This window comes from Struthio camelus, chromosome 16 (assembly GCF_040807025.1).
Source record: "Struthio camelus isolate bStrCam1 chromosome 16, bStrCam1.hap1, whole genome shotgun sequence".
In the NCBI taxonomy this organism is placed as follows: domain Eukaryota; kingdom Metazoa; phylum Chordata; class Aves; order Struthioniformes; family Struthionidae; genus Struthio; species Struthio camelus.
The window spans coordinates 20120586-20146349 of record NC_090957.1 but is presented as its reverse complement, the minus strand read 5'-3'; the positions used below and the strand labels follow the sequence as shown (position 1 = coordinate 20146349).

Genomic DNA, 25764 nt, shown 5'->3' with positions numbered 1-25764 from the left:
TTATTCCAAGGCTGTATTAGCCACTTAAAAAAATAGAAAACAGCTGGGCATTGCACTACTGCAGAGATTTATGCTTCCAAAGCACTTAGAGCAAATAAAGAGAGAAAACAGTCACCAACAACTCCCTTCTGCTTTTGTTCCTGCGGCAGAGAGTGGCTCGTGCAGTTTGTCATGGGGAGTGAGGGCTCGGTGCAGCCAAGGAAGAGCCCGAATTCCTCCACCGCTCACCCCTGCCTCTGCCCACCTCCATCTGCACATGCACACACACACATATATGTATGTGTGTATATGTGTGTGTGCGTGTATGTATATATATGTGTATGTATGTGTGTATATATGTATGTATGTATATATGTATATATGTATATGCACATGTATTTACTGGCATTTTTCAGGTACCTACCTGCCACTATTGCCACTGGCAGAACTCAAGGAGAACGTTCTACTAGTTCTGTTCCTACAACCACTCCCCCCACTTTTTCCACTTCTTTTTTTTTTTTTTTTTAAATACAGCTCACTGCTGCTTTAAAATTTCTCACACTACAACACAGAGTACTCTACTGTTCAGATGTCTGTTTATTTTGGGGTCATGCCTTTTAAGTGCCAAAAAAAAAGAAAAAAGAAAAAAAAAGGTTCAGAGCATGATCACATTGCTGTGAAGCGTATACCTGCATTTTCAATTCAGTCATTTGCATTTGCAAACAATAACATTGCCTTCCTCTGTCACAAGGGAAAGCTGTTATCATTACTACTATCCTCTCATGCATACAGGCTTGGACCCTTCTTTTTGATTCACCTGCAGCTTAATGCAGACGTTGCGTTCTTCTTGTCTTGTCCAGTACTGTTGCGTGTTGCTAGAAAGGTGTTGCGTCCCATGCCAAATGCAAGGGCATTTTAAACAGGTATGTGAAGTGACCCTGGAGAGTGCCCACATTTTTCCAAAAAGTTAATGATTACAGCAGGTATCTTCATTTTGGGGGAGTTGAACTAAAACATCCCTAAAAGGCCTAACTTTCAGACACTGGCCACTCCAATATTTTAAATGTGTTTTCTGTCTAGATATGAACACAAATGGGGCAAATCTGGGGCAGAAAGGAAGAAAGTTGAGCTAAGTTACTCACAGGTTCTCCATGTGCAAAGCAAGAATGCCCACCAGGCTGGTCAAATGTACTAAGTGCTGCTGCAAAGAGGAAGCAACAATTGCTTCTGAATGCCCATGCTGAACAGGACAAGAAGTAATGGGCCTAAATTACAGTAAGGGAAAATTTCAGCTAGACATTAGGACTAAACAATGCCAAAGAACATCCTGTGGGGAGGCAGCTGCAGAGAAACTGCTTAAGGAAAACTGTAACGCCTGCAACAGGCAAAGGAAAGGCACATTCTTCGTGTTACAGGAAACCAGCAGGCGTTTTGGCCAACAGTAAGGAAGGCCTAGGTTTGCATTTGCATATTTGTCTCTTGTCTTGCATTAAAGCTTTGCTATGTTAAAAAATAAACTAATAGTATTAATAAACCATTTTTTATGGGCGCTTGTCCACAGAAGATCTCAAAGCATTCCAGATTCTCTCCTTTGCAGAGAAAGGGAATCAGGGTGACAGCAACACAAAGCAACTTGCTCAAAAGTCATCCTAGAAGATGACTAGAACTAGAAACAGGATCTGCACCTCTTCATTCCCAGTGCACTGCCCCATCTGTGCCCAGGTTTTGCTTGAAAACCTGATCTTGTCAGAATGGGATACAGCTGCCCACAGGATATGACCCTCAGGCACCCTTGCTGGTGTGCAGACACGTCATTCGACAGCTTCATTCTAGAAGGCTAAACCAACATGAGGAGTTAAGTGACTTAAATGCCATTAACAAAAAGTATGGCAGGCCTCCAAAGTGACTAATAAACTTAATGTAAGAAATAAGTTCCCGCAGTCAGACAATAAGCAGCAGCAGCTGCTGCCACATTGCTGCCACTGAAGAATCTGTAAAACATGCAAGCAATGTAATAACCCGCTCTAAGTGGAGAAAACCCCCAGGAGACATTTTCAGTAAACCAAATGTCAAACACTCTATCCCTACCCACAATAGTACCTGTGTCAACATCGTATAATGTAGATAGGGTCCTATTAGCTGTAACAGGTTCTGAGGGTCGGACAGACCCCTCGCAGCGTATGGTGGTGCCTCCCGAGAAGTAAGGGGAATAAGGGTTATGAAGATAGCAGCCAGATAAAGCGCAACTGGGGCCCAAGAAGGCTATTGTGCAGAACTACGCCGCTCTCCCAGCTGTTTCAGTGCACTTCACATTTGCATTGACTTGCTGAAGGATTTTGGCTTATAGAAGACATTTTCTATGCAACTTTTGGAACACAAGTGACTGCGGCAGACTGAGAAGGAGGCAGTGATGTCACCTCCGGGAAGAGCAAACATAGTATGATAATTCCTACATTCTTAGAATCAGTCTCACTGTGTCTGCGTGTGTGTGGGGGGGGTTTGTTTTTTTAAAACACCTTCCTCTCCCTTACACACACAACATGAGCTGCCTTTCATTTAGATAGAGCAGAAGTCTATATGCCTGTGTAATCCAGAGGACAGCGCAGTATGAATTATATGCAAAAAATGACAGACACTCTCATCTCCCTTAAAATTCTCAAAGCACAAGTCATAACCAGCCAACTGGGTATAACATTAAGATAGAAAAATACTAGAGTCATGTGTATTATTAGGCATACGGTATGAACTGGTTCTTCTTACACATAAACAGCCACCTGCTAATAACCCTCAAACAAAAAGATGTGGGGAATGAGCAGCACAACCCAGTAGGATTTCTATAGGATGATATAGCTGCAATAGGAGCGTACGTCTATCCCATCCCATGTCTTATTTGGGGCGATCCAAAACAGCAAAGACCCCGATTCCATACAGGTAAGGAGATCCCTTCCTACTGGGAAACACAAGCAGCTGCTAGGCCTGCACTGTAGAAACAAAATGCGCTTGATTATCCAATTAGTCAAAAATACGTGTCTAACCTCACACCGCCAAAGACACTTATGCCCCTCTTTTCCTACGATCCAGGTAAGGGGATGGAAAAACTGACCACTTTGTTTGGCTGAGGGAATAACTCACCCCACATTTCCAGCACGTTTCCTTTTGTGGCAAGAAGATCTAGACAATATTCAGAAATTAGAGCAATTTTCCCATTTAAAAAAAAAAAAAAAGGGAAAAGAAACTATGCGAAAGAGCAATCCTTTGATGAAACAGCACAGGTCCTATTATGGACACAAAGTGCCTTAGTGCCAGCTTACTGAAGAGCTCTTACCCAGAAATCTGTTCAATACTCCAAAAGGCAACAGTCTAAAAACAGCAGGCATTTGGTTGGCATTTTCCAAACAGATGAATGACTTCTCTCTCTCTCTCTTTCACAAAGCACAAACATGTTCACAACCCAGGGGAAAGAGGTTTCTTAAGCCTTCCACATGCATTCTTTGGAAAAAATGATACCACCTCCTCACCACAAAAAGCCCAGCATTTGGAGATTTAGTGCAAGAATGTAATGCACAAGAATACGGGTGTATACATGGAATAACTATTGAGCAACTATGCATACAGCTGCACTGATATTTCCTTATTAATTTACAGGTTAAGATATAGCCTTCTAAGAATTTTCTTCATTAACAGAAATAAATATAAGCAACATTTAGGTTTTGAGTCAATCTTGACTTAACCATTCCAGTTATTAGCTGAACTAAGAAAATGCACACTAAATTGAATTTTAAACAGTTGAAATTTCTGATAAAAACCAAATTGTTTATAACTTCGGATTACACCAGCACACACTAAACTTCGCAGTCTGTTTCCAGAATCATTCCATAAAACCAGAAGATTTCAAAACCAGAGGAGTTTTAAAGCAGGAATCAAAATGTACACATCAAGATTTATGAAAATTTCTCGTTTGGTGTCACAGTAATTACAGAGTGAAAGCTCATCTAGACTGCCTGGACAGATGTGACCAAGACACCCAGGCTATGATGCCAGTGACAAATGGTTAACTGATAAGAAGAAATGGAGAGGGCGACAGACTGAAGAACAGGTCAATATCATGCTGTCACGAAGCCATTTGAGAAACATAATTAATCTGTTACTCACCTGGCATCATCATTCATTGTACAGTGGTCAATAGGCGCCATGAAGCTCACCAGCTTGCTATGGACATGATACCTGAATAATGCAGGAAATAAGCAGGCAGCGCATTAGTAACTACTAATGAGAAGGAAATGTTGCTGCTCAAATAGAAACGTCACAGCGTCTGAAATGCAAAGCACTGGATTTCCTGGTGGCTGGTATCTAATGACTCACTAGTTGCAGTTGGCAGTTCCTCCTCTCTTCCCTCCTCCTCCTTTCTTAAAACACAGATAGCAGAGTAATCAGGTGATACGTACTGAATAGCTGACTAACAAGCAAATCCCTGTTTATCACGGCCAGAAAGAGGACATACAGCATCCGTGAACTCCACGTAAGTACGTAAACATAACCCCAGATTCTGACAACCCTTAGAAGTCAGGGACAGAGAAGCTCTCTGTGCGTTCAGCCTCCCCTTCAGCTGGTGTCTCAGTCGCCTTCCGGAACTCGTGCCCAAAAGGCCACTGCAGGCAGCAGAAGGCTTGGAGCACTGGAGGCCTCCTCACAGCATCTGTCTCCTGTCACTCTCCCTGCTTGTTCTGTGGGATATAGAGGCCCTAAAGAATACTGAAATCCCACTCTGCTAGCCATGCTCATAGTTGGAAAGCTCTACCCTGAACAACTTACCAGTGGAGCATGTAAAACCAGGCAAAGAGGGGGACAGAACTAAGACCTGTGCCAAGCAGAGAAGTGCTATGTCCAAGGTCATGCAAGTTGTACTTCACCACCAGGGATGGGATGGGATCCCCCTCTTGCTCTGCACACTGGGCTAGGAACTTGCAGTGGCTTTTCATGGCTTATATTCTAGGACCCGACATACACCATTTAACAGGGTACTGAAAAACTCAGAATGAGAAGCTGGCTTTAAACTTTGTGTCAAAGCGGGCAAGATCCCAAACCAAAGGCTTTTGGTGTATACTACCATGCTGGCTACCCATCTGAAATGTTGTATCCAAATTGCTGCTACTTTTAGAGCCTTACAAATAGCAGGAAAAAGGATTCATAAGCATTTGCCCAGAATCGCCTTTCCACTGTAATCTCTGTAGTCTCTTCTGTTTGCTTATGCAAGAACTTTCCCTTGAGGGGATTTTAGCTCACAAGAATATTTCAGACTGGCTCTCCAGGCCCAGCGCACACTCCCCCTTACACAAGGGCTTCTCTGCACAGCCAAGTCTTTGTCCCTCGTAACGGAAGCAACTGCCCAGGTCTAAGATTGTAAGGACCCCTAGTCGGGGAACAGACGTAGCACCTCACAGCTAGCACTGCACCAAACACCACCATGTCAACAGGCTGAACTGTGAAATAAGGTCACCTGCGAGATACTCACAAGCCATGCATTCAGAGAGAGCAGAGTTTGTACAGGGACAATCTGCAAAGTGGTAAGGGGACTTAACCTCATAAATTCTCGGAGACTACTTGTTTGGCCAGAACCAACTATTCTCGTGTTTTTAAAATCAGGACTTTCAAAATCCCGGCCTAACAGATAGAAAGTATTTAATTTCATCCACAGAAAGAAATCTCATGCTGCAGCAGCACAGGACAAGAAATCAGTAACAACAACAACAACACCCACGTACACACTGCACTCCTCTGCATCTACCTCAAGAAAAGGCACGTCATAGTGAGGGAAAGCGGAGGTCTGGGCAGATTCTTGAGCTCTACTGTGCAGTTTTTGGAAAAGCTCACTTCCGCTCTTGGGGCCTCCGTTTCGCCATCTACGACGGGGACGAGTCCTCACCTCACTGCAAGGCCCACCGCTTTTGAAACCATTTGGAGATCCTCAGACACAACAATGAACTAGCATCTTTCATCCAAACATGCTATAATATTAGAGGTACTAAAAAGGAAGAAGTAGGGAAAGGGATGAAACAGTATTTGATACCTTGCTTTCCAGGACCTCGAAGAGCTTTACAATAAAAAGGCTAAGCACTGTAGCCTCCGTTTCAGAGAGAAGAACAGAGAAGAAGTGATCCACAGGACTATTCTGGAAAGATGCTGGAGCTTAACTGCATGTTGATCCAAAACACAGCCACTGACACATTTCTCTTTTATGGTATTTCCCCTGAGGGGTCAGTGCAACTTTTATTTAGAGAGGAAGAAAAGGTACCCAAGATGTAAGAGGCAAGTGACACGGTGAGATAGCTGATCTCTCAGGAACGCTGGCGTGCACAGATTGTGCACAGTGAGAGACTTCCCCATTATTCCTTGAGGTTTATGAGTCTGACTCAGTTGTGTGATGTTGTCAGTAGTTTTGACGGAATCATGAATATATCCAATTATGTGTGATGCTGACAGAAAAGAATATTGATAGTCAATAATTATAGGCTTTTCAGGCCAACAAAGTAGCTCTTCCCTCTTTTAATAAATTATCTTATGACATCTATCTTAAAAATTGCTATGCCAGGCCTGACCCAGACTGACTCCACTGACTTTCTATCAGATGCCATCTAAATTCACGATTTATAGTTTACTCACAAAAGGATGGTTAATGTTGCAGATTTTTCAGGAAGCAGAGTAGCTTTTCAGCGTGTCTCCCTGCCACAAACACCTCCTCTGCTACAAATCATGCAGTCATGCTAAACTCAGGGAGACTAATGTATCTGCTCTGCAAAGGGAAGGAAAACAAAAAAAACCAAAAAAGCCCACCAACCTCTCCCCACTACTCCCCTTTCCACACTGCAGCCTGGATGATTCTTTCAACAAAAATACAATGGGAGAGCATCAATCCAAATTAGTCACCCAGGAGGAAGAACGTGAAATGCAGTGAAGCTAAATAACGCTGTGATGGGATTTACAAAAATATTTACAGATTAGACATCAAATTCTGATCAGCGGGAAGTAGACCCCTACTTCACTTGAGTATTTCAGTAGTAGTTCCGAGAGCTGCTATCCGCATTTTAGTCAGTTAAATATATATTGCACAAGAGCTGTTTATGAGCTGTTACTGCAAGTTACAGCCCCAAATCACTTGGGCACATTTGAACACCTCGCCCCAGGGTCGTCTTAGACCAACGGACGCTCTTGCCAAGAGTCTGGTCAGCGCAATGCTCACAGGTTGCATCGAACTGACCCCTTATTCTAGGCTCAAAGAATATTAAGGCTCCCCAGTGGATGTCCCTGAGCGAGACACCTGGTCCTGAAAGGCAGGAATACTACTAGTGCACCCAGCACCAGTACAAGGCAGTCAGATTTCATCTACCAAAACCAAAACTTTTGGTTTCTTGCACAAGTTGTCACTTACCGGATTTTCCTTCCTTTGCTGGCTTTTCTGTCCACTTTCTTCTTTATTTTGCTTCTTAATTTCTGGATGGCCAGCCACTGTCTGAGGAAGGTAAAAACGATGGTTATGCGACTGTTAAAACAAGCGGGCAAATAAGCATTAGGTACATTAGGGGCTTAAGGCCCTTTCCCAGTACTTTTACCTGTTACAGCTACAAAAGTAAAGGAGACCAAGAACCTCAGGAAAACAAGTAGTATGAAACTCCAAATGCCTGCGGTACTGCTTCTCTCCAAGAATACAGTATTTCAATAATAAGCACTTCCCCTCACTCCAGCCACAAAGGGAAACATGGCCCAGCCCAGCTGATGCCAATGAAATAATCACTGTTCAGCGAGACTATTCTATCTGCAGGGAAACCCACGGAGGACACAAGCTTGGCTCCATTTTCATCCATTTTGATTACTGATATTTTTAAAGAATGTTTAGAATTAAAAAGAAAACCTTTACCAAATATAAATGCTTAAATCTGAAAAATTGTCTTTAAAGGTATTGCTTTTTTGTTTCAGCATTGATCATTAGAACGCCTTCTATTCTGCATATAGAAAGCCCGTAACAGAACAGAGGGTCTACCACTTCTTAAACTGATTTTTAAGTGAGACAGGTTAAGCTAACTTCATGAAAAGAATTACTATGATGCAGTAGATGCTCTGAATTAATTTCCTCCCTCAGTTTTGCAAAGCATATTGAAAATTATAAGCAAGTATTTCTCTCCACTACCTCTGACTATTAAACCTGGCAAATCTCAGCAATAAGCCCTATATAATGCTCCATCTATTACTGTACAAAGCTAAAAAAGAGAGGAAAGCAATAAACGATTTCAGAAAGTGCTGTCTGATCCCTACCTGTACTTAGAAGGGAGAGCTCAACTTCTCAAACAGAAAACTTCATCGAGCCAAAGAAGTTTTCAGCAGGGGAAAACTTCTGCTAGTTATATATATATATAAATATATATATATTTTTATGAAAATGAGCATCATCTTACCTGATTTATACAATGAAAACCCGACATCAGGGGAAAAAATCTAGCAAAATCCAATTACTGCAATCTTAATATAATCTTAATTACTGTAATCTATTTTATTGTAAAGTCAGATAAATGTACAATGTAATCACCACTTAAATGTAATTTTGTCTATATCATGTTAAATTATAGTGAATAGCTTTCCATAATATTCCAGACATACACAAAATAAATTTGACACATTGCACTAAAATTTGGGTAATATTTTACAAGAATAAAAGTTATTTCGCCAACACAAAATGTCCTAATGCATTTTCTCCCCCTCCCCATGCACATATCCATAGCACGTTTTCAGTGGAGAGCCCTATTCCAGCATTTTCAGCCTTCTTTTGCTTTCACGCTTTTCTAAATTACAGCCCATAGCTATTTAAATGTATCCTGTTCATTAAGTAGTATTTGGAATATTTTTTATTTTCTAACCACAGAATTAAAGCGAGAAAGAAGAGCTTCCATGCACAGAATTCTATTTCATTTCTGGCATGAAGAAAACATTCCCTGATGCTGTTTTAATTGTATTTGTGTCTTTTCTTACAGCAAGGAGAAAGCATACACACAAATTGTTTTAACTGATTTCACTACAGAAGGTTTACTCCCCTAATATAGTGACAAATCAGAGCTCATAATGATAAAATGCCAAATTTCAGCAGCAGGTGGTCACTTCACCCAGTCCCTGCTTACTAGAGTAGGGCAAGACACCCTCCTATTTGTTCCTTTGCATGCTGCACAGAAGCGTCCAAAGTCTGGTGAACTCGGATTCTGGCAGTGTGATCCACAGCTAAGGAGTATGCTATGGAGAATGATTCACTTGATTAACACCATATTGTTTTAATCAGTTGTTACTCAATTTATTACACCCAGATGTTTTCTCTGGAATCATTCACAATTTTGGCTTCTCTAGTGAGCAGGACTGGGAGCCCAGAAGTAGCTGTGCATTTCTGGATGGGACGCAGTGCTGGGGTGAAGCTAGCGATGTCGCAGACACCTTCCCACTTACCTGCCCATTGCTACCTGATCGTTGGGGTCCAATGAGCTGGTTTTACGCTCGATAAGTTCTCGAAGGAGCTAGAAAACAGACAACAATCTTATTTAAAGGTACGGTAAAGAGAGATTAAGGCAAACAGGTTCGTGGATTTCTCACAAGACTTAAGCAATCAGTTGCCACATTCCCAAAGGAATCTGTGGGCCGGCCACATTTTTGGAAACTTCCTTGGAAACCCCAAGTCAAGAACCAAAGGCCTTTTAACATTTCCTCTTCACAGAAGAGTTCTCCAAGGGAGAACACATGAATGATGAGAGCGGAGCCAATGGATCTAGAAGGGTTCCAACCAATGAAGCAAAATCCTATGCTACAAGTGGAAATAGCTGTAGGTTGCGCCCCTCTTCCACAAAAGTCTCCACAGAACATGGGACTGGAGCCTAACACTGAAGGCCACCAGGAAGAGTTGCCATATAGAAGTTAATTTCAGATGGATCGAGGAATAGTGCAGTCTTCCCTTCAGCACGTCACAGTTTATACAGCTGACATTTGGCATCATGTCATTCAGGATCTAGAAGGTCAGGCAGAGCCAGCAGGGCACAATGAAGCTGCACTATGGTCCAACCATGATGAGTCCTACACGGGGAAAGCAAAACGATGACCTAAAGCCTAAGCAACTGGAAAGGACCAGAAGCCAGCAGCGCCACGCCCTGCTGGCACTGCAGTCACCTTTTGAGGTCAGCAACTGTTTTTTAAAAGGGCTTTACAGTGAAGCTGAACGGTAACAACAGTTACAACAGTGCCAGGAGGCAGCTGGGGTATTACCAGATAGGCCCACCATTTGGCAACTGCTGGTGTCCCAGGAAGGTGGAGGAAAGCACCCAGACCCCTTGGAGGGCAGATGCCTGACTGGCCCCTGTGGGGAAAGTGGCTCCGAAGGGCCAGGCATGGGGCCCCACTTAAGAATTAGCCACAGAGCCGTACGCACGAGGCAGCTGCTCCTCACCCAGAGCGGCAGAACGACCGACTCGGACAGTACTTCACAGACCTGTACTGCTCCTTAGCTTTCAGAAGGATAAAAAAGGGCCTGAACTTCCGCATGCGGCTGTGGACACAACTCCCATCAATGAGAGCTGTAACAAGGGAACCCTCCGAGAGCTACAGGGAGACCAGTGCCTCCCAGGCCTCACCCCACACTTGGAGGGGAAGGGGAGACTGAAACACTGCACAGAACAGAAGTCAAGCACTGCTAGGCTATTGCAGTTTGCTCCAAGGAACAGTCCAGTAAAATGCTTTTTACAGCTAGAGCAAGAATGCTCAAGCAGGCTTTTCTATTTCTTCTCATGTCCTGAGGGTTGGGTTTTGTCCTTTTGTCTTGCTGTAGCCAAAGGGTATTGTGAACAGCCTTTCTGGATACTTGACTAACGCTATGCCTTTATCACCTCTCAGTGTAAATTGCACGCAGCGTGCCTTGGGTATTAGCCAACATGTTAACACAGAAAACAGAAATAAGCCCTCCCAAACTGAGGTGCAAAGACTTCTAGACGTTGTCATTTCACTGACTAGAGAAGCTACAGCTCCAGCCCAGAAAGGACCTGAAAAAGCCCCAGACCTGGAACTCAGAGCCCTGTGAGGTCCACAAAGATGCTGAAGTTGGGAAAGGAGGAATGGTGCTCTTCTTCTAGCCTGTATTTTTGCTTAAGCAGGAAAGCTGGACCGCAGTGGTCTATCACAGTACAGCAACAGTCACAGAAAATAAGGCTTGGGGAGCAGCCACAGTCCTGGCTGTTGTCCTCACCTGCCAAAAACAGCACGCACAGGCAAGGCAAGGGACCACAAAGAAGCTGGTAGCAACTGGAAGCCAGCGATGTGGGGACAGAAAGGCCAGCTCAAGTGAGACAACGGCATTTCCCAAGGCAGCTTGCCCCTCGCCTAGCCCTGCGCCGGGAGCAGCCTGCCCTCGGACTGCTCCCGGCGAGGCGAGCGCGGCCCACCCCAGAAGCTGCCCTCGGGCACCGCGCCGCGAGCAACTAGCAGACTCCTGCAGTTCCTCATCCCTTAAGCACACTACTGAAACGAGGGGAAAAAAGGCATGCACCCTGCAAAAGGAACATGCCTTACAAGTAGTTGGGTATCACCTTAAGATGCCTTTTTTATGTTTAAATAAAAGATGCTTAAGCAACAGAGGAAATACTTACACCTAGCCACATCTTTCCCCTCCTTCAAGGCATACATCCTATTAGAAGAAAAGAACAAGAACAACACAACTAACCCTCCCATGACTTCCCCCCTCCCTATTTGCTTATTTTTGGAGATTACTACCACAGCAATTAGATTTAAAAATTCCAGGAACAGAGGCCACTGGTTTATTATCACTAGAAAACAGCAAGCTATTCCTCTGCCCTGTTTATCTGATTGATTCCCAACATCTTTCTGGCACACAATCTATCAGTTTATCTCTCCCACTTCATCACAGTCACTTCTGGCAGCTAAATACAAGATCCAAATCCAGTGTTACACAGACATACGACACAGTAAACCTGTGTAACACTGCTACTCGGCAAACAGCTGCCCTTAAGGCTAAGCAGAAATGGGATCTTGGTTTCTAGTCAATATTCTGTCAAAAGCAACGTGGGAGGGAGAGTTTTAACAGCAGCAAGAAATGGTGCAGCTAAGTTTTAGCGGTTTTATCCTGTACCAGGAATAAGATGTGTTTACTGTCTCTTCTTATCTTGCTTCTTTGGCACAATGCACGGAGAAAACTGCTGAGTAGGAGTGGCAGAGGCTAAGCCACAAGAACACAATAATGCCACCAGACATCCTAGATCCGTTTGGGATGGATTCCCTAGCTTGAACTTCAAGCACAAAGACTTTGCTGCTGAGTTACTTCAATGCCCAGGAGTCTCAATCAGCATATCTGATTGACTCCTAACATAGATGCTTTCCGAGCTGCTCTACTAAGGTTTTATTCTTTCTGATGGGACACCACTACAGCAGCATCCATCTGTTTAGTATTAACAACTTTCTCCCAAATTGCAGTTTCGTTGCTGTCTCTGACTCTTTCAGTCAGACTAAAAGCAGCACCTAAATTTGACCTTTCTCCCTATTACAGCAGAAGATCAGCTGGAGAGCTCTCTTTCTCACCTCAGACAACTAAGCAGCAAGACGTTTTCAGCAGCAGCTGTTCTTCCTTGTGGCCCACCAAATCCAAAGACTGGTAGACTACAGAGTGCCACCAAGATCTTACTGCTACGTTCCCCCTGACTAGAACAAGGTGTGTTAGGGCAGGTTCCTATTGCTGTACCTGGGAGGTGGGCAGGGCCTTGTTAGACACAACCACTCTCCTTTTGGCAAGGCAGTGTTTTACGTGATAGCTGGAAAAGGTGAGGGGCAAAGCAGGGATCCTGTACTTTGCTGGGGGGCACCTCCTCTCCTCCACGTACAGAAGATCCTCTCACCAGAATTAGCAACGAAAAGCTTTGTGCAACAGTATGAGACTAAACTCTGCTCGCAGTACTCTCTTCTGAACTAAATGGGCCACCAGCAGATCAGCCATTAGTTGAGGCAGTCACTGTTTTGTTGACCTTGGGGCTGACAGTGAAATGCTCTTTCAGTGCAGCTGCAATGGCAAGCTTGGGGATAGTGCTGGGGAGTGGAAGGGGAGGGAGACAAAGATGAGGAGGAATGAAAAAAGAGCAGGGACAAGAGGGAAATTAGGAAATAGAAATAAAAGCTGTAAAGCATCTTATTACATCTAAATAGTGTACGTCTTAAAGCTAAAGTTATAAATCATGCTAACAATGGTTACTAAAATAAAAGTGGATGCAGCCAGAGGCTACCACTGAAAAAGTCAGTCTAGACCTGCCTCGCTGCCTTTGGTCTTTAAGGATTTGATTAGTTTTTCCGCTTTCTAGTTCACAGTCTTGCATTCAGCCCATGCTCCAGAGCCAGCTAGGGCTCAGGATACAGAATGAATGATAAATTCATTTACTGAGTAAAATAACACTGTTTTCTCAGCACGAGACTTAAAACACTTCCGAGGCTGCAATATTTCATTAAGCTTGGTGATTCTGGTTAAAATTTATTAGTCAAAACAGAAAACTCTCATCAGACCCCATATATTCCATTAAGAGTGATATATGGTGTCTCCCAATGTCTAATTATTAACTAGGAAGTGTAAGTAAATCACTATCAGCATTAAGCCCTGATGTGTGAAGACAGAGTTTGGTTTAGGCAATTTCAGCACCAAAAGGTTTTGATTTGAAACATACTCTTTTTTGCTCTCCCTCCTTCACCTCTTCACATCTTCCCTGAACTTCAGAAAGCTGACCTTAGTCTCTGTGTAGACAAGCACAACCGCCTACCTGCGGCTAAGCGCAACCACATCCAACAGCCTGCGGCTCAACCGCTGGCTCCAAACTGCTTCCACCGAAAGCTGTGGCCAGGAGAATAAGCTACGTGCAAACCAGACAACGGGCAATAGAAAGTGAAATAAAGTTGCCTACGTGAGTTTTACTGGTCTTTGGAGTGCAGTGGCGATGCTTGCCAGGAGCGATACCTGCTGCATGCGCATTTCACAACTCAGCAAAGCTTCACGTCCAGGAGAAAGCTTTTATTCACAAATCAAAACCCATTTGGAAATGCTATTAAAACCAACCAAATCAGATTCCCTAGTCAACATCAGGAGTTATCTACCACATGAGTAAAGCAAGGCACAACGAGGTCATACAGCTCACCAAAGCCCACAGGCAGCGTTAACGGTAGGTCAGGAACTACTCATACTCCCTTCTGAGTTTTGAGCACATTTCCCAGAAATTGAAAATATTTCATAGCGCAAGAGAACTTAAAATCTGCAACTGCTAACAAAAGAGTAAAGCAAGATACGCACATAAGATACAAGATACTTCATGTCTGAAGGCAAGAGTTTCAAAAGCAGTGAGCGTTCACCTACCTCTGCTAACACCAAAGCCATTGTTAAAACTTACATTGACTTACTGAAGTCAATGATGTCTGCTTTCCAAAGAGTTCGCCTTAAAGGGACTCCTTCGCTATGCTAGTTAAAGAGATGCACGTAAAGTACATTGTACAAAATTAGAGGGATTTAGAAATGCCATCAGGGTGTTGTTCAAGGATAATAGAGATTCATTTCTCATTTTAGAGGTCAATTTTCATTTTAGAGGTTAGGTCTCATTTTCATGCACTATCTATCAGTGTTTCTAATACTACAGTTGCTGACCTTTTCTGATTTGCAGACCCCGAAGAATTTCCAGTTGAGACAAAGACCTACATATAGCTGATATAAGCCTACTGACAAAAGGCTCACTTTTCTTTGCCCTCACAGACCAATTCAAATCAGTGCATTGCAAAAGGTTGATTTACAGTATATCACAGGAAAGAGTTTAATTTATAAAGCTTAGAAATATAATTGGGACAAAAGAAATACTTTTACTCTGTTGTTATTAGAGCCTTCAGTAAAGCCAGGAAAGGCATGGGTCATTTCTGCTCCAGTGCAAAGCCACCTATGGCATCGTGCAAGCAGCACTGCTGCCCTTGAATTCACCGAGTCATGTACGTGAAGAGGTGAGATCCAGCCTCAGCCCAGTCATTGAACCCATCACGGCAAGAGAAAGTCACAACAGTCACATTGGGTTTCCTGCGCCAATAATAACATCAGACAAGGAGTTGATGATGCACATTTTAAAACAATGAAAAAGCAGAACCTCATGCACTGTCTGCCATCTAAGCCTTTTGCTGAAAGCGACAGAAGAAGATTCAATCATGCATGGATTCCTAAATAATGAGAACAAAACGTGAAAACTTGGACTTTGAGTTTACCTACAGCTGCTGACGTTTACTAGAACACTTTGTCACTTCTTGGCTAAAGAAATACTCAGTTTATTAGTGAGGAACTCTAAAATATTTGCAAATGGCCTAGGTAGACTTTTCCAGCTGAATGTGTATTTGTTACTACAGAGAACAAGCAATTACTGTGGCCAAAGGTCTACTCACTGTGCCCCACTATCTTTTAATGAGAAATCTTTTCAAAAACTGAGGCAAATCACGTTTATCCTGTCTCAGAGAGCCACAACATTACATGCCACACTGGAAAAATGTGTTATTTTAAAATCACCTTTTAGCAATTTAAAAAACAGTTGTTTTTTAACCAAATCACTCTGGGAAACAAAAAGAGAGAGAGAAGCTGAGTGGGAGTGGGTATTCATAAGAATATGAATACCAACTGCTTTTCCTCTTCCTCTTTTCCAGGTAAAACTGCAAAGGCAGTCCACTTCTGAGCAGGAAGTTGACAAAGCTGCATTTTTATTAACGTGATTTGATCATTCTCTAATTTAATTTTTTTCCTCCTTTATTCTTTGGACAGACATGATAAATCACATTAATTTTTCCTTCTTTTTTGATATTTACACACCATACAATTATTAAAAACTGTAAATTATAAAACGCTGTTTCTATTTCAAGATTCCTTCATCATACCTTTTACACTGCATTCTGCCTAGATGAAGAACCAAGACGTTTGTTTTCCTCTCTCAAGCTCCCACACAGTACTGGCATGACACTATTTGCATTTCTAGCAACACCAGAGAAAATTTAGACTGTAGCTCGTGTTATTTTTAACTCATCTTGAAACTTTTTTTACATCTAACTTTCTGTAATCTTTTTGCAATGTAAAAATCTCAACTGCGGGATGAACTCACTGAACAGTCTCTCTTTTGAAAACTGTTTTATTGAAATTCAGTTTTGTATAAAACAGGCATTGACTTGCCTGTTTTCTAATAACCCATTAAGAGAAGTTTCAAATCAAGCTCTAAAACGTGTTATTAACCATCTACCCAGCCATTTGAAAGATACATGCCTCTGATAAGAGTATTGTATTGCCATTAACCTGTGGGATGGCTCGAGACATCTCTTATTCACACAAAACTCTAAATGCATCTAATTAAAGCCACAAGATCAGCTGTCCATATTAATCACTCACTAGTTTAATTAAGGTAAACCAGCTTGTCAGAAAGCCAGTCTTCTCTCTATTTTTCACCATTATCGACTTTTAATAGTTCACTGGATTAGTAATTACTTGTTTATGGCATTATCAAATACCTTGGAGAGAAAAACACAGTACGTGCCCAGGAACTGCTTTAGGATCTACTTTTCCTTGGGACACAAGGATAAATTTACCCCATCAAATTAAGATTTTTAAAAAGCCATACAACGTATTTAGACATATGTACAACCCAGAAGAGAAATAAATAGCTAGAAGTATCTTTACATGAGATTCGGGGTTGAAGATCATTTTTGCGGTCACTCAGATTAAAGTTGGGATTCTAGAGAAGAAGCCAAGTAAAAAAGTTAGTGAGATTTCTTATCAGCTTTAAACGTGCATCTTTCACACCGAGCATGCAGGCACACACAGCGCCAACCCACACAGGGCGACCACGGGGAACGTTACAAGTCCTAAAATCAAAGTTTTCTACAGCATCAAATCTTTTGCTAAAATAACCGTGGTATAGATAAGGAATGGGGCAGCCAGTCCCTCGCTATTTAAACATGCCCCCTTCACGAGCGCCTTCCAGACATCTACTGGTCCCTTCCAGCATCACACAGTGGCGAGGGATGCTCACCCGCTGCGCGACTGGCAGCGCCGCCGCACAACCGCCAGTGCCACCGCACAACTGCTGCCCCCTGAACGCATCGGGGCTTCCTCGCATGTCCCTCAGCCACCTCGACTCAGCTTTGTTTCTGGAAGTTGTGGTGATCGCAAACAAGATCAATGACTGCAAGTTACTATAAAAAGCGGTGACATACAAAACAACTGAAACCAGGGGGAGGAGGGAGCAAGAGCGCAGGGAAAAAAAAAAGATTATGTATATTCTTAATTCTCCTTAGGCATACCTGCTGCCACCAATGATGAACATTTGTTCTGGGAAGAGTTGCTACCAATGGATCGCTTAGCATATGAACACTAACCTAATTCTTGTTGGAAATAAACCAATTTCAACTCTCTCCTTTACTAGAGGAGTATTTCAACCTAATAATAAAATCTCCAGTGTAGCATGTCAGACCAGCAGCTCTCTGGTAGCAGGCTGGAATTTTAAGTCTTAATGCTGCAATAACGGCTGTAATGAATTCACGTAAATGCGACTTCTAAAAATAAAAAGCCTTTCTCTTCCCTTAAAACCACGTATGAACCAGAGTTCAGAAGAAAAGGAAATGTAGTCTAGCATCTCACTGCTGTCAGTAATGAGGATCCTTTTGAAACAGTTAAACTATTCTTATCCAGTGGAACCTAAATAAAAATCTGTTTCACTTGCATTATTCAGCTCAGCATAACATTATTATTCAACATGGGCCATCACAATAAAAATTATAACTGCTTATAAAACAACAGAGGAATATGAGAAAAGGCAAAGTGGGATGAACAGACAGAGCAGAGTTAAATTCTGAATCTCCTTAAAATTCCACCAGCGCTACATGGTGAATTCCATCAAATATCAAGACCTGAAAAAAATAGAATCTTTAAAGAGTTTTGGAGATACACTATAACAAAACAGTATAGTTAGTTATTCTCTTATCACAAACCTGTACGCTTTCATCAGATCACAATCATATTTTGTTGCTCAATTTCCCTCTGAAATACACAGGAAGTCGTTTTTTCATGTCCTTCTTTATCAGAATTTTTACCTTTAATTAATCATAACCAGCAATCAAAATAAACTAAATATTATAAAATGCTATTTAGAAAAATGAGAAGTGACACGAATAAAAGTCTGGATCTAAATTTAAATACAAAGAGAAAAGCACCTATTGAAATGTACCCGTATACTTTGCAGTAAGCGTTATACACAGAGGTCAGAGTTTCTGAGCAACCTCAGCTCCAATAATCAGAGCTGTTGCTGCTCGTTACTTTTGAAGAGCCAGTTCCCTTTGTACATTTTATTTATGTATGTACATATACACACACACCGCACACACACAGAAGAGCTGCACAGTTATGACCCATCTGAAAGAAAACACATTCACCGTACTGTCAGCACTCTATTGTAATGCACTCTACCCTTGCTGAATGCAACGTTCAGCTTCAGCTTGCCACCCTGACAAATAAAGGAAAGCACTTTATGAAACCAATTTAATTGGGAGGTGACAGAAAACATACAGCCATTTTCTTTAGCCTTATCACGGAATTGGCTGCGGCTCCAATCTCTGCCAAATCCCACTCAAGAGCAGAAATTAAGCAGGTCAGCGGAACAGGTGCCGCACCGTGTCTGTCAAGGGGCTGGCATCCCCACAATTACTCGCACACAATGAAGCGGTAATCTTTACAGATCATCTCTCCCAAGAAGCATATTGGGGACGGGAGGAGAGGAGAAGGGTAGAAGGGAGGGAGGATAAAAAAAAAAAAAAAAAAAAGGCAAGAAAGGAAAATGAATGTGTAGCTGCCTCGCGGCTCAGCAGATGTCTGTGCGTGATGTACGAGGCTAGGATAAGCTGTCGTAGCCCTCTGCCAAGCAGTGGTAAGTGATTAAAGCCTCCACCAGGCTAAGCACCATATTTAGAGTCTATGGGGTTTCGAAAGTTGCACCCATTCCTTGCTGTGCTGCCAGATGTTGTTGGCTGGTTGTGCTCCTATTCACTGTGCGCGGGTGGCAGCAGTTGGTACCGCAAGTAATGCAATCTGGAACGTTTCCGGAGATGCCGTACATTAAACCGGTGTCACCCATCATTCACCTCTGCAGAATGCTGAAACAACTCCAATTTGCTGCCACTTCCCTCTTGGGAAATGGCCAAGATACAGTTGTGCCTGGCAGACCCATTTGTTTTACTCAGGTGATTCTCTTCCCTCAATGACCTCTATTAGTTTAAGTTTTAATTTAGATTAACCCCAGCACCCCAATTAACCAGTGAGGGGAAAAGCTAAGCTGTGACTAGTCATAACTCTGAAATCAGAATTTATCGAAGTTAAAGTTATTAGTAGGGAAGAAGGGCCATTCATCTATTGCTATTTTTCTTTAAAAAAATTTAGCATTTCACGGCCAATCAGTACCTCACTGTACAGGTCCAAGGATTGTCAATCACAGCTATTTCTCCTTGAACACTTCACTATGTTATTATACTGACTTAATTTGTTCTCTGTTCTTAGAGTCCACTAAGATCCCAAAGCTGGGCTTATGTTCCACTTAGATCTCAAATTTAACCTCAGTATTATCTCACTGCTGAAACAGATTTAACCTCCTCAACCACTGCTGCCAACAAGAAAGGCACTCTCTTATCTCCATTTTAAAGCCTATGCGGATGAACCCAGCCTCCTCACTTCCCCCAGAAATGCTGCCCAATTCACAGCAATACCAGCAGAGATGCTCTTACAATAAATACACAGACCTGAGATGGAGCTTGGAAAACATTCCCGGCTCTGAGGCAGGCTGCCTTGAGCAGATTCCTTACAAAGGTTAAATGTTCAATGCATTTTTAGCATTGTCCTAATTCTGCACTAGGTGAGGTCTACTGTAAAAATTCCTTTGGACTTCAACAGCAGTAGGGTTGGAAATGTGCTGAAAACTTTCTTGGAGAGGAAAAAAAAGGCATCACTAAATTGTGGTGAGTGTTTCCTACCTGCAAAACATAGATCAAATTACCAATTTAATAAGTCTTTTGTTCCAGCTCCGTACATGAAATCCCAAAATTTGAAAGCGTTCAAATGTTTTCGGATAAATCAGTTATCAGATCACAGTTACATGGCGACAGCTCTCTTCCACTAGCCTAACACTTTACTATCTACTCCAATAACTATTCAAATTAGAAATGTCCAGCTTTCTAAAGATATCATTGTATTTGTTTAGTCCTGATGTTAAAACTCTCTCTGTACTGTCAGAGCAGAAGTAGTTTTTTTGTGCCTTGGGGATAGGACTTACAGCAAACCGCACTCCTCAACATACTGCAATTTCACCATTTTATGAAACTGGCACTGTCATTTATTAACTAAATCACAAACACAAGGATTCCCTAGCTGCAGCCTCAATGCACTGGGGAGAGATTCCTTGTTTCTAAGAATTTTGCAAATAAAAAGGAAAAACTAGACCAAATTCAAGCTGGCACAACTCCAAGAAAAGTGCTACAGAAGCCCCACAGCTTTCTCAATCTGTTGATAGATGAGATGATTTGGGCTGAGATGAGGAGTAACTTAGGTGCTTCTGAGGATCTACTAAAATTGTTGTTTCATGCTCCCACAGAGAAACAGTCACCTTTAGAGAATTCAGTAATTTTCCTCTTGTGTAGCAACGCTCACCAACAAAAACCTTACCCTGCAGCCCGAACTCACTCAGCAGTCCTACATCCACAATGCAAATGTGAGCTCTTATAGCCCCATATGAAAAGTTGGGGATTAAACCCTTTGAGGTACCTACAGAGATTTAAGACGTGAAGTCAAATAACTGAGTTTCATTGGTCAGAGAAATTCAGAGATTTAGAACCTGACCACGTTAACTCTGTAAGTATCGAAAGTAAACTGGAGCCATAATTCCAATGCAGATCTACCAGCACCTACCTGGTGATAAAAGTCGTCATCATCAAATATCTCCTCATCTATGTCCTTCAGGTGCCTGTTGGAATCTGTCTGAGGGAGGACTTCCTAGGAACACAAAGAAAACACTGAACGCCCGTATGTACATGTTTCTGTCCCCAACTCGGATGATATCAGCAGTTTATAAACACCATCATAACAAGCTTTTAAAGACCAGGAATACATTTAAAGGCAAGGCAGAAAAGCTGCCAACGCCAACATAAATTTACAATTCCTTTACTAGGAAATGGAACTGTACAAAGTCTTTTTGGCAAAATAGTACTTTTTTTTTTTTTAATGTAGTGGCAAAAATATATCTTGCAAGTAATTCTACATGATCCCTCAGAACGGAGTGTTTATTCATTCTTAAATACTAAATTAACAGCAGACTTACCACTAACATATGCTACAGGTTACATGCAGTATGATCTCAGAAGTGACTTTCTGGGCCAAGGACTCTCAACTCCAGAGTAAAGATAAAGTTTTGCAGCTCTTCCTCAAAAAGCAGACTTAGTGAGAACACCAGTGCCTATAGCCTATAGGCACAATCCTGCACCAAGCCTTGTCTGTGCCTATCAAATTGGCACAGACAATACTGCAAACACCAAAAAAAAAAAAAAAACCCACCAACCCCACACCACAGAATTGAAGTATCAACATCTTATCCATTACATGGTAAGAATCAACACTCACGTATCTCCTTCATATATCTCTTATAAACAAGAATATCACCTGCTAAAGGCTCAAACTATTTGATTTGCAGAGTTCCACTGCTTCTACAGGATGAGTTACAAAAACAAAATACCCTTACCGAATTTTCAGGTAAAGATTCAGGGACCGGATGAGATTCCTGTTCCTGCTTTCCAAGCACTCTATATACTGATCGCTTGGTCTGCGTCCGCCGTAGTAATCTCTCTTTGTCCATCATAATATGATCAATCTGAGTCAAGATTGAACGCTCAAAGGCACCGAAACCCTGCAACAACATTAACTAGTGTCAGATAATGCAGAAAGCTTTTCCTCAAGGCAGCAATGTTCCTCTATCTTTCCATGTCAGTGGATAAGCAGACAGCATTCCAAAAGGAGGGGGATTAGGGTTTGTTGCAGGGATTTTTTATTTGTTTTGCCCTCTCCCTCCCCTCCCAACCTGAGGCAACTTGAGGCCTGGCTTAATAAAGTGCCTTTGCTGTTTTGGTTCAGATGAACTTCTCAATGATTAATCTTAACTCACACATGTTAGGAGACCCTGGATCTTAGGCTGAAATGATTACCCATTGAATTAAAGTGTACACTTCGGGGAGGAGGAGGACCACAAAAGTCTCTAGTTCTGTTATAAAATACAAGCAGCTCGTTGGTCAGCAACGGTGACGTTTTCCAAGTGTTTTCCTCCTGCTGCAGGCTGGCTGTGCTGAGACGGCTAGCTGGGAGAATACTGGCGCTATCCAAAAGGGTGGAAAAAAACCCTTGAAACATCCTTTGCCATTAAGAAAATTTTTTCTTGCCCTTCAAAACAAAAGAGAGCAGCTTATGCCTTTGAAATTTGAGGGCTGCTTCTTTCCAAACTCCTTTAAGGCTGGAAAAAGTGCGTACACGTGTATTTAATTCTTACTGCTGTAATTCTGGGCTTAACTTGGAACATGCATGATAGAAAACTGCTGTTCCACAAAGCTCTGCTAAATGGTAAGTATGTTAGCACACATGAACAAAGACTTGCCTTTCCCATTTTGCCCGATGCCAACTTTGTCTTGTCATGCCACTTCTGCAAGACTTTGTTCCGATACGTTCTGAAGTCAGCAAACCGCTTGGCCAGGAATTCTGGGTAGTCTTCCATCTTTAGCTTTCGTTTGGAGAGGCTCCTCCTCCTCTTCTGAGCCTCATCCTCTTTCTCTTCATCGCTACTGCTGAGGATTTCATCATCACTACAACAAAAATATACAGTCTAAACACCTTACGCCTCTCTGAGGCAACACGTATAACTCTTAACTGCTCCTCCACTAAAACTCATGCTCCTTCCACCCCATGGTAGTATTTTTGTGGAAAGTCCCATAGCTTAGCCTCTCCTTCACTCTCAGAACTAAGTTACAAAATGGACTTTCCATACAGGCAGGAGGGATTCAAACGGCTATTTGTCCAGTGTTTGTCACCCAGACGCAGCAGCAGCTGAGAGAACAGCAGAGAATGAGTATGGTCAGGAAGCCTGCATATTTTCCTGTTTAAAAGAGCAGGAGACCAAAGGACTCAGAAAGGCCTTGTCTTATTTTGTATTCACCTCTCAATTTTTGATTGCTTTCCATCTACCAGATGCCTTGTGCCTGGGTATTGATAAAGAAGCTCATCTTGAAGGTCCACTAACGCTCTTAGCAACTCCTTCAGGGCTTTACAACCTGCAGAATAAGAGACATGAGTGAATTTACCACTGCTACTTGCTTTTGGTGAAGACTTAGCTTTGCAGTGTCTGGTTCCTCATCTTGAACCTGCATTTCTGCCACAGCTACTGCAGGTCTCATTAAATGTTTTTCCCTAACCTGTTACAGATACGGTTTTAACTTCAGATTGATTTATAACTGTTAGTGTCAAACAACTGCATATTGAGAAAGACCACTTCTTTACGGAAGAGGGAGGAAGGGAGGGAGGACTGCCTTCTAAACATCTGCCTGGCTGCACATTGGGAGTATACTGATCTAATGTTTCATCGACAAACATTCAGACTGCAGATCCTAAAGGATCAGCATATTGAAGAAGCAACTAATGTGTGCAGAAGTGTCAAATGACACATGCATATGACAACAATGTTTTTTGCTGACTAGTTCATTTCTCTCCTGTCTTAAGTTTTGCTTTGGAGGCCAGCTTTAGCAATAGCATGAATCAGCACAAGGGAAAATGTATATGTGTACAGCCCATCTAAACTTGCACTCTCACTTTTCTCTCTTGTTCGTAATGCGCATGGTGTAGGGAGCAGAAGGAGGGAGGGCGAGAAGGAAAACTGAACTCCTGCAGGGCTGTGACTATTGCTGCTTTCTATGCTGCTGTGCTCACCACACAGGAGGTATAAGAAATTAGACTGTAAGTAAAATTAAGTGTAGCAAGATCTGATCTATGGGGGAAACTTAAAACAATGATCTGGCAAATTTAATGAGAGGATTCCAATCAGAAAAGCAGAACTGCAGGCCCAGTGATTCTTAGAAAGAGAGCGCTTCCTTTTTCAAGATTACCAATAGGGCACTCTAAAAAATAAAGTGAAGAAAAGATTAGTGTGGAAGGGTGCACAAGAAGGATCAATACACGGTATGAGCATTAGTTTTAGGAGGAAGAGTATTTGCTTTCTAGGGTATGTGCGGACACAAATCCTGGTAGGTCCGATGCTGCGTATCCAAAAGTTTTCAGAGCTGATAATTTTTCTGTTTGCATGTAGATGCAGTGAAAATGATCTCTGTTCCGATGATTTTATCTTCTCAAAGGACATATAATTTCAGCTGACCCCAGGGAAGGGTTAACGACACACTGTTGCAGCATCTGCTCTTTAAAAATAGTTCTTTTGCGGCAACCAACAAGCCTCCCTGCAGAACGCTCTGATATAGAACAAGTGTTTGTCTAGGCCTACACAAGCTCTCCCTTTGTATGTTGCTACACATCAATCACAGCGTCAGCTCTTAAAGGTAAAACACTTAGCATGTTTCTATCCAAAAACCTAAACTGAACTTTACAAAGATTAATTTCCACTCACCTGACATCAGTATATTGCCTTCTATTTTTACAGAGAGGAGCCACACAAAGGGGGGAAAATGCACTACTTGGAGCAACGTAGCACACCACATCAAGATCTGCTGTCTTGCAGGATTCATACAGGCTTTGCTTCCTTCCCTGCGCACCCAAAACGTGCATCCTCACAGAGCAGGAGCAGCTCTGGCTGACAGTGAACAAGGAGCTGTGCAGAGCCCAGAGCAGTGCTGTGCCGGTGGGACGCTCGCCACAGCTTACCCAATGACTCCCCACCAGTTTCTCCGCCGACGTGAAGTCAATGCAGCTATTTCGGTTAACTCCCAAACCTGTTCCTTCTTTAGCAGTTAGCGTAACAGAACGGAGGGGACTTTTGCCCACTTTATTTTTTTTTTCTACCTGTTTTTCTTTTTTTAATGGGGGGGCATAGAGATCGTGGCTAGACCAAACAGCAAATCTTCATCAGCCAGACAAAGGCAGTGCAAGCAGAAATCAGCACAGAGGTCTCAATCTCTCACATGTTGCCACTGTGATATTGCTCAGTTGTCACCATCTTCAGATAAATTATGGCCTGACCTCAGTAACAGGAGTGTCAAGGAGAAGACACTTCAAGATTTTTGCTGCAGATCAGCAGTTGGACTTATCCTCCCCCCCGTCCATGGTTCATTATAGATACACTCTGACAGCTGTTCTATATAAACCTATTAACGGATTAGGCTTGCCATACTTGTAAAACAGTCGTGTGTTAGCATCAAAACAATTCTAAGACACAAATAGACAAAAGCCCTTAAAAATGCATTTGTGGTATACGTCTGAAGCTAGAGCATCATTTGCAAAAGAAAGTGCCCCCACCCTAACCTGAGTGCACAGCTTACCGCAACAAAATCTTTCCCACTGCCTGTAACACAGCCAAATGTCCCCAGAGCTTCTGAACCTGTTTATTTTCTACCCGCTGCCTCTCCTCCAGCAGCAGCGCTAATGCACCCCAGGCGGCTTTGATCCTGCCAATTACAACTGGAGTAGTACTCCAGCTCTTCGGG

At 42.5% G+C, this 25764-nt stretch overlaps 1 protein-coding gene across 2 annotated transcripts in view; it reads right to left on the bottom strand.

Annotated features, from left to right (window-relative positions):
- AATF (apoptosis antagonizing transcription factor) overlaps positions 1-25764 on the bottom strand; it is a 59250-nt gene that overhangs the window by 14113 nt on the left and 19373 nt on the right. For both annotated transcript variants that reach the window (XM_068909600.1, XM_068909599.1), the window contains exons 5-11: positions 23277-23391; positions 22722-22926; positions 21819-21983; positions 20993-21076; positions 9460-9527; positions 7406-7486; positions 4132-4203 (exon numbers count right to left, since the gene is read on the bottom strand). In XM_068909600.1, the coding sequence (XP_068765701.1) occupies positions 4132-4203; positions 7406-7486; positions 9460-9527; positions 20993-21076; positions 21819-21983; positions 22722-22926; positions 23277-23391 (790 nt within the window). The remainder of the gene's footprint in view (positions 1-4131; positions 4204-7405; positions 7487-9459; positions 9528-20992; positions 21077-21818; positions 21984-22721; positions 22927-23276; positions 23392-25764) is intronic.